The following is a 13,262-nucleotide window of genomic DNA, read 5'->3' on the forward strand; positions in this document are numbered from 1 at the left end:
ATTTGAGCGTATAATTTGGTGAATGTCGAATTTCGTCATTTTTTGGTATTTTCGAGCGGCGGAAAAGCCACACTAATCTATGAAAACATACAATTTTTTATTTACAAATTTATCTTTGACTAAAATTTTCACTCAATTTTTGCTTACATTCTAACAAGGAGATCACGCATCAATAATTTGTTATTTATTTTAGTAAAATCGATTTTATGAAAGTACATTGAATATGCATCAATATTACCGATTTTTTTAAATCTCTGTGCGTTAAGTTTTCACAATAATATATTTCACAACCTTAATAACAAGCGATTTGCGAAAACGAAAGCGATTGTTTATTTTTGAGGCACATCTTTTCGATATTATGTAATTGTCATACATTATTAAAGCTAGGGGTACCTTATTGAAAATTGTCACCAGGATGATAATATTATTATTCCGTTGTTAATTGTACATGTTACTATAATAATATCACGCATATACATACAAACTAACATTTTCACAACAGATTTATACTTTTGGTAAGAATGTCTCTCAATTTTCATCATAATGAGTTATTTTAAATACACAATTAGAGCTCAGACTTCGATGATGAAGACTATCCAAACGAGCCCGTCGATCTCTGTCAATAGGCTAGTTCTGCGCCCCAGGGTCTGTAGGGCTTGGAACCGCCCTGAGCGTACTGGTGGTGTGGGGCAGGTACTGGGGGAGGTGCATGATGGTACGAACTGGCGGCGTGGGGTCCAGGGGCATAGCTCGCCGTGCTTGTGATAGGCAGGGGTGGAGCGGACGTAGGAGCTGATGATACAGAAGTCTCCGTATACCCATGATGCTCGTGCATTGGAGGATGCGAAGGAGGTCCACTGAGGGGTGCATGCGCGTGCGTGTGAGCGTGAGAATAAGGTTGCGCACCCCCGACCTGAGGATAGCTTGGATAGGCGTGAGGATACGGAGTGGCACATGATTTCGACGCTAGTTCCCTCTGCGCAGCGAAGCACTGCAGGTGACTCATCAGACGGAGGCGCATGGGGTCTTGGATGTCAAGCCCCTCGCAGGAGACCAGGTAACGGGCCACTTCAGAAGCACACTCCCGAAAGCCGATGCTGTGGTAGTCCATCGCATATCTTTGTGGATCGTACGCGAATGAGTCAACACCTGAGGACAAGAAGAACACAAATATTAGTTTACCCTATGAAATATATGCAAAAGTATTAAAAATTACATGTCCGAAATTATTATTAAGATACACCACTTCCCCACATCCAACCTCGAATTGGGAAGAGGGTAAATTAAAAAGATTCCAGTACCTTCGGCAGAAGCATTGCAATGAATAGTCGATTTATAAAAATGAGGGGAGGACACAAAGCGCTAGAAAAGGTATAAACTTTCTTTACACACGCGTTCCGTCACTTTTGGCATAGTCGATACAATACAAAATAAATTATGGACACGTTGCCAGACGTAAGAAGTCACAATTTAACTTGAAAGAATATCTTCCAACGGGATCCCTTCAAAAGATTGATACAGGGTTTATTTTTAATCATTCTTCTTACATACTACATGCTAGACTTTAATATTTAGCACCCCTATTTTACATAGGAAACAGAAACCCAACAACACAATCTGCATGTAAATACAGGTAACATCGTGTACAAACGAGTTTATGTGTACATCATTATGAAAAATAAATATAGCACATTTGTGGCAAAGCTTTTTAACGAAAATATAATCCAATTTAAAAAGCTTAGTAAAAATGTTTTAGTGAATTGTTATAATAAGCATTACGCGTGATTGTGCAAAAAGAGACTTGTGTACTGGTCAAGTCAGGACAGAGGGGTACAAAGTTGTACTTTTAACCTTTGTATACAAAAAGCTGTCTTCCGCTGCTGGACTAAAAATCCGGATATTCAGGAAACTCCGACAAAGAGCTCTTTGTTTAGCCGAAGTGAATGCACATCGCAATGTATTGGTGTATAGGTGGTTACCCCCCTGATAAAGATGTGGACCCGGTGCTAGGTTTCAACTTTGGTGTTATTTTATAGAAATGAAGGTTACATACATCCAGGAGCATCTTTAAATAATACACAATGTTTCACGCTCTTTTCGCGAAACTTCAGGAGGTGATGTTCCCTATAATCTAAGAAAAGAGTATTTATGTAGGTACATAAAATAAAGTTAAAAAAAATCGTAAGTGGTATGAACGTAGCTTTAATTTTTACTTCGTTTAATATACATCTTTCAACAACACATAACGTATTTATGTACATAAAATAAAGTTTAAAAAGCGTAGATGGTATGAACGTAGTTTTAATTTTTACTTCGTTTGAACCTTTCAACAATAGTATTTATGTACATAAAATTAAGTTTAAACAACGTAGGTGGAATGAACGTAGCTTTAATTTTTACTTCGCTTAGTATACATCTTTCAACAATACATAACGTATTCATGTACACAAAAAAATTGAAAAACTTAGCTTTAATTTTTACTTCGTTTGATATACATCTTACAACAATACAAAACATACAACACCGACAACCGATCGCAAAATTAAAAAAAGGGTATTATTTAGGGACTTTGAACTCTGGAGTTTTTAGGAAAGCACCTTGAAATTTCGCGGTCTGAGCATGATACCCAGTGTAAAGCTATTATGATTACGCTGGAATCGTAGATAAAAGAAACAAAGGAGATGGTCCATCAACCATTATCAGTATGTAAACGGGCGCACAAAAATATCGCCTACATCGTTCATACTATTGATAATACTATTGGTGTACCCACAACGCACGGTGCAGGCCTTGCTTTTGCAAGATCTGATACCTACACAACAAACGCATTGTTTTGATCATCAACATTGGATCCAACTTTGATAGTAACCTACTTATTATACTGTACACCAATGAAAAACTCTGAAAGTTTATTCCATAGAATTTCAGAGTTTTTCATTGGTGGATATAGTGAGACAATCATATGACGTCACAATATATCGGTTCCAATTTTCGATCAGAGTTATATCCCCCTGGTCGGCACGCTTCCATGTCGTAATTTCATTTGTTTCTTTTATCGATGGCTGCAATAAAAAAATCTTTAGGTTCATTCATCGCGTTCATCATTCGCTTTGATGTCAGATGCAAAATTTGAAAAAGGCGTGTGACACCCAAATTGTTGAAATATTTATTTAATATCGATAGCTTTTTGCCTTCCCGGGTTCTCGGGTTCAGAGTGCCAACCGCTAACCAGGGTAGCATCTACTAATGAGGGTCAATTTTTTCTAATGCCGGAAGCAGCGTGGCTGTAACGCGATATGTAAATAGACCACATTTACTTCACTAACGCATTTCTTGTGTTTCTGTGGCTTTTACGTTTACTTGAAACCAGAAAAAGGGGACATTGTTTAAAAAAATACAAATGAAACAAAGTATGTATGGTAATTAAATGCAATTAATATCGTAAGCTTAAGAAATATACGCAGACTCGTGAAAAATTACGGGTTGGTCAAATTCGTTCCAAATTTTAAAATGACGACTAAAATAATTTTCTGTTAAAAATTCTTAATATTGTAAGTAGGTACTTTATCGATTGTTTGAATTCTTCTCTTAATCAGTTCCAAATTTGAAAATGACTCGTAGTGTTCCGTGCCACAATCTTTTGTTTTCTACTAGAAAAAATAAGCAATACAGTCTTTAGTTGTATTTTTAGAGGGCTATTTCGAAGCTTTCCAGTTCACGATGAAAAGGAAATTGCGAGCTCAATAGAGTAGCATCGTCTTAGAAATTTCAGACAGAAGAAAAGTGCGAATTTCGCTAGGCCAGATCTCATCTTTCGATGCCTAAAATAATTGATAATTACTTGACTATTGTGAGTCCAAACAACCATGTTTATAACTTTGAATTGAGCTTTGGCTCATTGCCGTCAGAGGAAGTGCGTTAATCAATATATCAATGTTTTAGTTTCCATTATGTAAATGATAGGAAGTGACTAACATTGTTATTTATGGTTGCATGCTTGCTAAGTGCTTGAGGAATTATTGGCTTCCCTTCCCGCACACCAGTGTGTGTCACTAACCTGTATAATTTACACAATATAAGGGTGTGTGTGAGTGTGCGATAGGGATGTGAGGGACAAACCGTGGGAAAGTCGGTGGATATTCCGCCGAAAAGGGTGGCGATGCGCGCGCACCTGCGGACAGCGAGCGAAATTGTTTTAATTACCTGCCTAACTAAAATAATATTATGTTATCTCTTTCAATTTATGTGCTCCTGGTATTCACAAAAAATAATATCTATGAAGTAGACCGTTTTTGAAATATTTAAAGTTGATCGTAATTTTAAATCTTGTTTTATAAATAATCCATCATCCAAAGGTTTTTTATCTCTCCGCAACTTCAAAGAAGTATAAATTATCTAAAAATGGGGGAATCCCCTCCGCTACTGTATGTTCCGCGCAGGTAAAATCAATCTTTGTTGATTTCTCGGAAAGAATTGAAGAACGTTCTTTCAGGAGATGGCATAAGGTTTATTTTTGCTTGTAGAAGATGGTGAATAGCAAAAATGAAAGGGGAAAGATAAGAAAGGAGACTATAGTCAAATTACACACGTGCGTACAAATATATTAGCAAAATTGTACGAATGTGTCGTGATCTGACATTGTGCATGTGTTAGTACGAACATGTCGAAGAAAACAATTACTGAGCTTACGTGTCCATTTGTGTATTGTGACTTTATGGGGAGCTCCGGCATCACAAAATTTGTACAGCTCCTTTTTCTTTGAATTTCTAAGCAAACGCAATAATTTTCAGCTCGCTACATAATCTCAAGGGTCTTCGAAAAAAAAACTATGTTTTTAAATTTAAATAAAATAAATCAAAAACTATTTGATTAAATAATTGACGTCTCTCGAAACCGAGAAAATGTTTATTCGTCTTATGGGAAGTTATAAAAAAATAAATTTAAGATTCGGACGGCTATTTAAAAAATGATATTCGGTTATTAATAATATTTCATTTTTTTTAATTTCAAAGTTATTTAATTTTAAGCCCATTCTATTATTATTATTATTATGTAATGAGCAGGCAGCATTCTGCTGATGCGCTCATATCTGATTTCACAACAAGTTTGACAGTATGTAAAATTTTTAACCCTTTGTTTATAATATGAATAAATATTGAATGATATGTACTTTCTTATCTGTTTTAGGAAGACGTTTTTTTGAGGCTTGTAGGCTTGTAATGATTTCATACACTCTCGATGAATAAAACATTTCTGATTCATTTGATACTAAACAGGGATCAATTAATTCTATTTTCCATAAGTGGGTAGTGGATATATAGGAACTGGAAACTGTATAGGTAATAATACGCCGTGGGTAGACAGGAACCGTGTGAAAGTAGATTTGCAGTAAAGCCATTATTTACATTTAGTAGGGGGTAGGGGGTGGTTTTCACTTTGGGGTTGGTCGTGGGAAAGGGGCAAGTAAAAAGGCAATTGACTATTACAATATTAAATGCTCCCCTCATAATGCAGTGCGGACAATATGCTCTAAGGGTGGGTGGTGGCTTTCGGGTGGCGGGAGCTTAGCGAATAAAGGGTAGTTTTATCAAAAAACATATTCTCATGTGAGTTATTCTGCTGTTGTTGTGGAGTGATTTTCTGGTTATTAAAAGTGACGATTAAAGTGATAAAGTAACAACAATAAACAATCCTATCGAACCTGGTTAAAAAATACCTTTTCTTTTTATAGTTTGAAATTCTATTCTCATTACAAATTAAGATTTAATACAAAAACATTTTAGCATAAAAAATTGTGTAAAAATTTAGCCCAAATTATTTGAATAAAACTAAGTTTCAACTTAGTTAGAACATTATGTATTACTATGTATATTATAATTATAAGTGGAATAAATTGGTCGCTAAAATAATTCTCGCCATGTTTAATCTTAATAGTGTGAGGTGATGTTTGCCGGAAAATAAATAACTGCATAAATTTTTAAATAAACCAAACTAATAACCTAAAAACAAAATAGGTTATTGGGTTTAAGTTTATTTTTTAATGATGCCATTTTTTTAGAGATATGCCACTAACCATTGGAGACAAATCATTTTGATTTGAATAATGGTATGGAGATTTTACGTAAACTGGAAATTTTATAAATTGGAAAGAGTGTAAAAAGAATTTAAATATTATCATAATAAAAAAATCTTTTTTAAGTCTTTATTGAATTTCTTCTGTATTAATTTTTTTCCCGTTGTTAACTATGCCCTATTACGACTACCTCCCCCCTACCCTATTTTTCCCTTTTCTCTCTCTATTTGTAATTTAGTTCTTATTGAAGAGGTGAACATTGCTTGTGAAACATGTTGGTTGTACCTAAATAATAAAATTGGCAAAAATTAAATGTTTTCTTTTAATTATTTTTAGTTAAAATGTTGTCACAAAATAAGTTTACTGTGTTTGAAGAAGACGTAGTTATACGTTGAGGTTTCTCACAACCCGCTTCACTAGGCTAGCATGTATTGAGGCAGATACCTGTGTATTAGGATTAGGTTCCAATTTCCAACTCCAACCAGATTTGTTATTTACGCTCCAGTTATTTATCAATAATAAACAATAACCAGTCTACGTTATTTCCCACAAGGAACCAGTCACAGAATATCAAGAAGTAAATCACAGAGAACATTTCTTATGATTGCATGTAATGTAGATACTACAAACAATATTATTGCAGTATGCTCTTCTATGCTGTAATTTTCATGGGCCACCAAGTTAACCGCAGTGAATCGTGTTGGCTGCTTTATGATTAAACTTTATTGAAGGTGGGATTTTGCGCTTTATGATTTTTTGAAAATTACCGCTTTATTTGATACACGTTTGCAGGCCTATTACAAGTCAACTTTGGAATTCAAGTTGTTCCTACCGTTAAGAACTTTGTTGTAACCCTCCTTTCTGTTACAGGAGAGACAGGGGAGGTTAAAACGGAGCTTAGAGTACTTACTAAAATGGAGCTTAGAGTAAAAAAGGCCACGATCTATTTCACACTGTCTTACTTCGAGGAGATACTGTGTTTTGTAAAGCTTTAGATAATACGAGTACTATATTTTCTTTATCAATACATAGGTTTATGTAAAAAAAATTACTTCCTTTTCGACCACTCCACGAACATGCCCGTAACACCCTAACGCCCACACCCACACGCCCGTAACACGGGCATGTTCGTAGGGTGGTCGAATACCATAGGTAGTCGAAATTATTATATTAGTATATTTTTAAATTAAAAATAATTGTGTATTTAAATAAAATACTTTGTTTAATATCAACGTTTTTTTTAATTTTCACGCATCTACCGGTTTAGCTTCAGTCAAGCTTCATCAGGGTGTTAATTGGATACTTATGTTATTTAAATATAGAATGTCTAATCTCAAAGTAATTGCTTCCTACAAAAAAAATAAATAATTGTATGATATGAGCTTTACAAAACACAACAATTTATAATTATTACCATAAATTTAGCCACGATTAGTACCTACCCTAAAAGGTAACAATATATTAATATTAAATTACTGCATCCTTTTTTCCGATGTGAAACTGTGTTGTGTTTTGTATGCTTTCACCGATATATAGATATATATATTTAATGGGTTTTACTACAACTTGATACGCTAAATTTGCTATCAGTGGCCTCGCTAGCGTACGAACATAAAAATCTAAAAAAATATCAACATTTCGAACTTTTGATTTTTCGTCTATTCAAAAGTTCCTCCCTTGGACGGCTGCAAAGTTGAGTGTGAAAATCTGTGGAGTGCATTGTTGTGTTTTCAGTGGAACTTCGCTATGCAAAATTTTGACCGCAACTTCCAAAATTGAGTAAAGCTTGACCTTGAAAGCTTTCGCAGGATGTGCGTGGGGCCAAAATGGTAGGACTGTTGTAGTGATTGGTCCGGTCTACAGAGGGTGTTGTGTAGTCACCGTGACCTGCGCAGGTACCTTACTAACATACTGTAGACCGGAAGACAGAAATCTCCTAACGGTTTACCGACCTGTCCCCTTTTGCAGAGCTTTCGGTTGGCTGTTTAATTATTAACAAGGATATTAGGAATTAGGAATCACGCTATTTGATGAGAATGAGTTCTTTATGTGAATCCGCACAAGAGTTGCAACCGCTCCCGAACACGTGGAGCTAGTGAGACTATGGCGTACCCATATGGGGTATGTTGTAAGGCTGAAGGTAGTGGTGACTGGTGATGGGAAGGAGATACATTGGGGGGGGGAAGTACGTCGTTGGCAGGTACCTGACTATTCAGATCTGGTTCTGAATGGTGGTCTTACACCAGGGCGGCACTGAGAGTATCATTCACATTTAAATGACAAAAATTGTGAAATAACATGGAAATAACGCAAATTTATAAAAAAAAAAATAGTTGTGCGCGTCATGATTTGAACCCGTGATCTCCGAATTACTAGTCGAGAGTCTTACCCCTCGACCACGGAGGCTGTTTGTCTCTTTTTTTGGCTGTTTTTACTTAGTACGTTGCAGGACTAACCTATGAATACATACTTAAATGGTAAGTAAGTCTCCCTTGTCGGGGAAAAAATTAAATGTTTATTTATTGTAATCATGCTTAATTACATAGTAGAACTCCATTTTTTATAATTTAATTTTAAAAATTAGTTTTTTAATGTTTCCTTAAGGCGATGCACTACGTCGTGTAATATTTTAAATTGAGCCGCTATCAATAACAACCCTTACGTAGATGGCGATAAGGTTTAAATTCCCGCTTAACACCATCCGCATGTTTTGATTTATGCAAGAAAAAAACATGGCCAAAAAGTGCCTTTTATTTTATTTTGTGGATGTTTAGTCATAAATATTACATTTTTTCCGATCATTTTATAAATAACTTAATTTTCCACATTATACAATAAAATTATAACAGAAAATGGGTTCGTAAGTAGGAGATTTTGAACTTTAAAGCAGTTTTCATAGGCATTATACATTATTTTTTTCTGGGCTTATAAAAAGACTTATATAAAAAATACTCGATTATTTCAAAGGTCAAGATGTATTTTACTTGTAGTATTTAATTAAAGCATCTGAAAATTTTCTAGGCGACCAAATTTTCAAACCAAAAACACATGATTTTGCATTACTACGTATGGCATCGCCTTAATTTACGATTATATTAGTCAGACAGGTAGATACTGCAAAAACCACTTTTTCTCAATCTACTGTTTCTATGTACTACCGGCATTAAAGGCTTTATAAATAATTATTAACGGACATGGGGGGAGTTTATGCGTTCTAACTCTAACCCATAAGTTAGAAACGTAGTATTATACCACTTTACAGGTACCTAAACCCATTAAAATATCACCATAAACACTAACCACAGCATGTTGAAAACCACCTGATATCTAATGCATAACCGACAAACTGAAAATAGTGATTTATTGCTATCAAAAGGATATTTATTCCGCCTCTTAGCAGAATAACACTGTGTTATTTTTGAATACCCAAAATTTAGAAGATACTGAAAATCAAAACAAAAATACTTGCTTGCATTCTAACAAATCTTGCTCTTTAAAAAGTTTAAAAAAAGATCTTTCCAGTTCTTGTGTTAATTTTGCACGTCATTGTCATGAATGAACCTTTTTTCTGAATGTGTTTGTACTTCACTTGATACCAGGTATATCGGAGTAACAGGTGTTTCCCCCACACCAGCCCGGAAGTGCTAATGGTTAGTAAGAGTTTTTTTTATATCACATTCAAAATGGGCAAAAACGGGCTTTTTATTTACTGGTATTGTTTGCGGTATAATTTACTTGAAGGTTTTTTTCTTTCTTAGCCTATTTTTTTTTTATATTAACACCGGAGTCCTTGGAGATGTAGTCATCTTTGATGAGGGTCTTTTGAGGAAAGAAAGTAGTGAACCCGGGTCTTGAAGAGATCCAATGTGTAGAAGGGAGGAAACACAGAAGCCTGCACATCATTCCATGACCTAGCTGAATATTTCATAGAAACATTTGACAAATATCAACTGTGTACAAATGTGAGCGCGCTTTGGCATATTTTTTAACTGTGCATCGGTGCAAGGGATCAGTGACGTTGGTTCCTCGAAGCATCTTCCATTGAAATACCCGAAGAACAGGGTTGAAAGGATACCAACATGTGGATGGAAAAAATGAAACATGAATGTTGACGATTTTCATTGCTGAGTTTAGTGGACCTTTCTGAAGTATATTCACAATATAAAAATTGTTAACTAAATATAAATTGAATACCTAAGCTGTAAGTTTAGAAATTTTAAATTGGATCGTCACAGGTCATAATTTTAATTTTACTGTTTTGAAGAAGGTATTAATGTACACGAATATTGATCACAGTTTACTATAATTAGGATCTGTCTAAAAAGTGTAATTAAAACCTATTATTTATTAAACGCTGTAATAGCGGTGTTTCTACGTATCAGTCTGAAATTAAAAATATATTTTCAGAATTGAACTGAATTTAAGTACATTCTTACAATAGTTGGTGGTGAAATTTATTTCTTACAAACTTTCAAGCACTTAATCGAGGTTAATATATATTTTTTAAATTGTTTTTGAAAACACATTTAAAAAAATTGAATTATAAAATTTATTTTTCAAACAAATAACCGAAATCTGTTAATAGATTTCATACCGTAAAAATCGAAATAACAACAGTTGGATTGATGCGTTTACTGCTCGTGGCGTCGAGAGCAAAAAACTTAATTTCGTTTTAGATCCTAAAATAGGTTTTGGGTCCAAAATAAGGCACAGCGGGTGTGATGTGTAGATGTTGGGGGAAACAACAGTTTTTTTGTCACAGCATCTGATGTATTTTTTTGAGAATCCTGGGAATAAGGGTCAGCAGGGCGAGCTTAGGAAAACGAAAGGATTGCTTCCTGTTTACTTTCCCCGTTTGCCAACTGATTGAGTTTCAAACAAAAATACTTGAAAATCCCACAAACATTGAAGGACACATGGGAAAAAAATGTTAAAATTAAGGAAAATAATATTTATATTATTACTATCAATTATTAATAAAAATATAAGTCTGAACAGTGAAGTGGACTGTATTAAAATACAAGTCTGTACAGTGAAGCGGACTGTATTAAAATATAAGTCTGTACAGTGAAGTGGACTGTATTAAAATATAAGTCTGTACAGTGAAGTGAACTGAATTAAAATTGGTTATCGGAAACTTTGACATTTTAATGTAAATTAAGTTGAAATGAAATGTTTGGTTGTAACGGTACCTTGGAGCAGGTTATTCCTCGGTTTTATGGAATAAGACAAAACAGCGGAAATTTGTGAATGTTAGGGTTTTTTTACAGGAAATTTAAAACGAATAAAAAATTGCATCGAAAGTGTAAAACCTAACGGAACCGTAACAATCTATACGAGTTATGTTATTATTATGAGCATCCTACCTGCCATTGTGAGAACTAAAAAATCTCTAACTGTGAAATTCGTAATAAGGACAAGGGATGTTCTCTAAAAAGTGAAATCCTGTTACTTCCTGATCTATAGAAAGTAATATTTTGCACCTTTAGATGAAAGGAAACGTAAAATTTCAGTTACTTGTAACCTGCGCTGGGGGAGAATACAACTGTAAAACTATAATAAAGTTTTAAATAAATGTATCTATTCCTGTTGTGTCTAATGTATGAAAAAGTAAGTATATCTTCTGTATTTTTCCTTCGATAGAAGTTGCTGAAAATACTTCTCTAATCTAAACCATTAAATTGAACTAGGTATAAAGTCGCTGAAAAACTCCTAATGTAACTCTAACCGAGTTCGCCTCAGCACAGCATTTCCTAGAAAGGAGGACTAAAAATATATGATTAACTTAAACAGTACATCTTCTTCTCAAAATAGCAAAATCCTGTAGCAATTAACAAAAAACTTTTCTGAAAATAATAATAAAAAAACACATCTGGATCTGTTTAAATCTAATTAAACATGCCATAGGTATGCCAAAATTCACGTTTCTTTAAATGCTGTATTATCGCTTTCGAAAATTTCGTTATTCGTATTTGTATATCTCCCTTTCAACGAGTCTTCAATAATCGTCTTCTTCTTTTCAAAATCTTATAACGGAGCCTTAAGGCCAGTTTATGACCGGTTTAACAATACCTACGCCGTGAAAACGCAGTGTTTATAAGACAGAGGCGATAAGCATGATGTTTACCTTTAGCGTGCAACATTTTTAGGTGCTCCACGGTGAGCTGCAGGATCTCTGCCTTTTCCAGCTTGGCCGAGCCCTGTTTCTCCAGCGCCGTGGGCACCAGCCTCTTCAGCTCGGTCAGCGAGCAGTTGATGCGGTCCCTGCGCTTCTTCTCGATCACGCCGCGCCTCTTCTTGCGCGACATCATCTGGCAGGAGTCCGCGTCGCCGGGGGAGGTGCATCTGGAAGGTTATGATTGATTAGCACATACATCTATCTCACTTCTTTTAATATATCTAGACGAAGCCAGCAACGAAAACTAACGAACAACTAATAAATCTCGCCCTTTCTACACATATACGCAGTACTTTTAAAATATATATTTTTTTGTTTTTATTTTTGCTGTGTTTATCCATTTTGAAGACTATGTTAAAATAGGTGTTTATAAGCTCACTGTGAATAAAGAAAGCATTATTGAATCATATGAAAATACGCTAAGCCGTATAAACGCAAAAAAAATCATTTCTGTTTTTTAACTTTCTCAAGAAATTACTAAGAACTGCGACTTCTTTTAGATAAAGTTGGTCAAAATATGAACTATTTTTTTCGACCAAAATAAAGCTCACACATTTTTAGGATTGCAAAATGTACCACCATTTCCTCCGTCGATTCTATTAAAAAAAATCCGGTTGGAAATTATAAAAAAAATCATGTTGGATTTTGAGAAGAAATAAATTTACACAACATGATAATTTAATTTAACATTTTCATTTTTTATTAATAACTGCACAATTTTGGCATTAAAGATAAACGCAAGATAAAAAATATATATTCATAATGCCTCCTCACCAGGTTTATTTATATCTAGTTCAACTTCATGGTTTAGGTACAGTTTTTTCAGTAACATAATGTAGTTGTTAATTGATTTAATTTGTTTGATGCTAGATGGAAGTTTGTTGTATAACTTTACATCTAAACATTCAGAACTACTTTGTCCAAACTTAGTATTAAACTTCTGCTTTTGCTTTGCTCTGGTTTTTTAAGTGAGAAATTTGCCTTTTTGTCTTTCATGAGGCGATGCACCAG

At 34.6% G+C, this 13,262-nt stretch overlaps 1 protein-coding gene across 1 annotated transcript; it reads right to left on the bottom strand.

Annotated features, from left to right (window-relative positions):
• Positions 1 to 619: 619 nt before the first annotated feature.
• On the bottom strand, positions 620 to 12,384 carry Hey (Hairy/E(spl)-related with YRPW motif). The gene is made up of 2 exons (XM_089650897.1): positions 12,201 to 12,384; positions 620 to 1,149 (listed from the first exon to the last, which is right to left on the bottom strand). Exons 1-2 carry the CDS (start codon positions 12,382 to 12,384, stop codon positions 620 to 622), a joined length of 714 nt encoding a protein of 237 aa, XP_089507023.1.
• Between the last annotated feature and the right edge of the window lie 878 nt (positions 12,385 to 13,262).

This window comes from Hesperophylax consimilis, chromosome 3, assembly GCF_061612785.1.
Source record: "Hesperophylax consimilis isolate HC1 chromosome 3, BYU_Hcon_1.0, whole genome shotgun sequence".
Taxonomy (NCBI): domain Eukaryota; kingdom Metazoa; phylum Arthropoda; class Insecta; order Trichoptera; family Limnephilidae; genus Hesperophylax; species Hesperophylax consimilis.

What these genes read in the sequence shown, in the direction of transcription:
- Hey (XM_089650897.1), bottom strand. Translation starts at nt 12,384, where the DNA reads ATGATGTCGCGCAAGAAGAGGCGCGGCGTGATCGAGAAGAAGCGCAGG. An exon ending in AAAAATGTTGCACGCTAAAG is followed by an intron (nt 1,150 to 12,200) that starts GTAAACATCATG and finishes TCTTGTCCTCAG; the next exon opens with GTGTTGACTCATTCGCGTAC.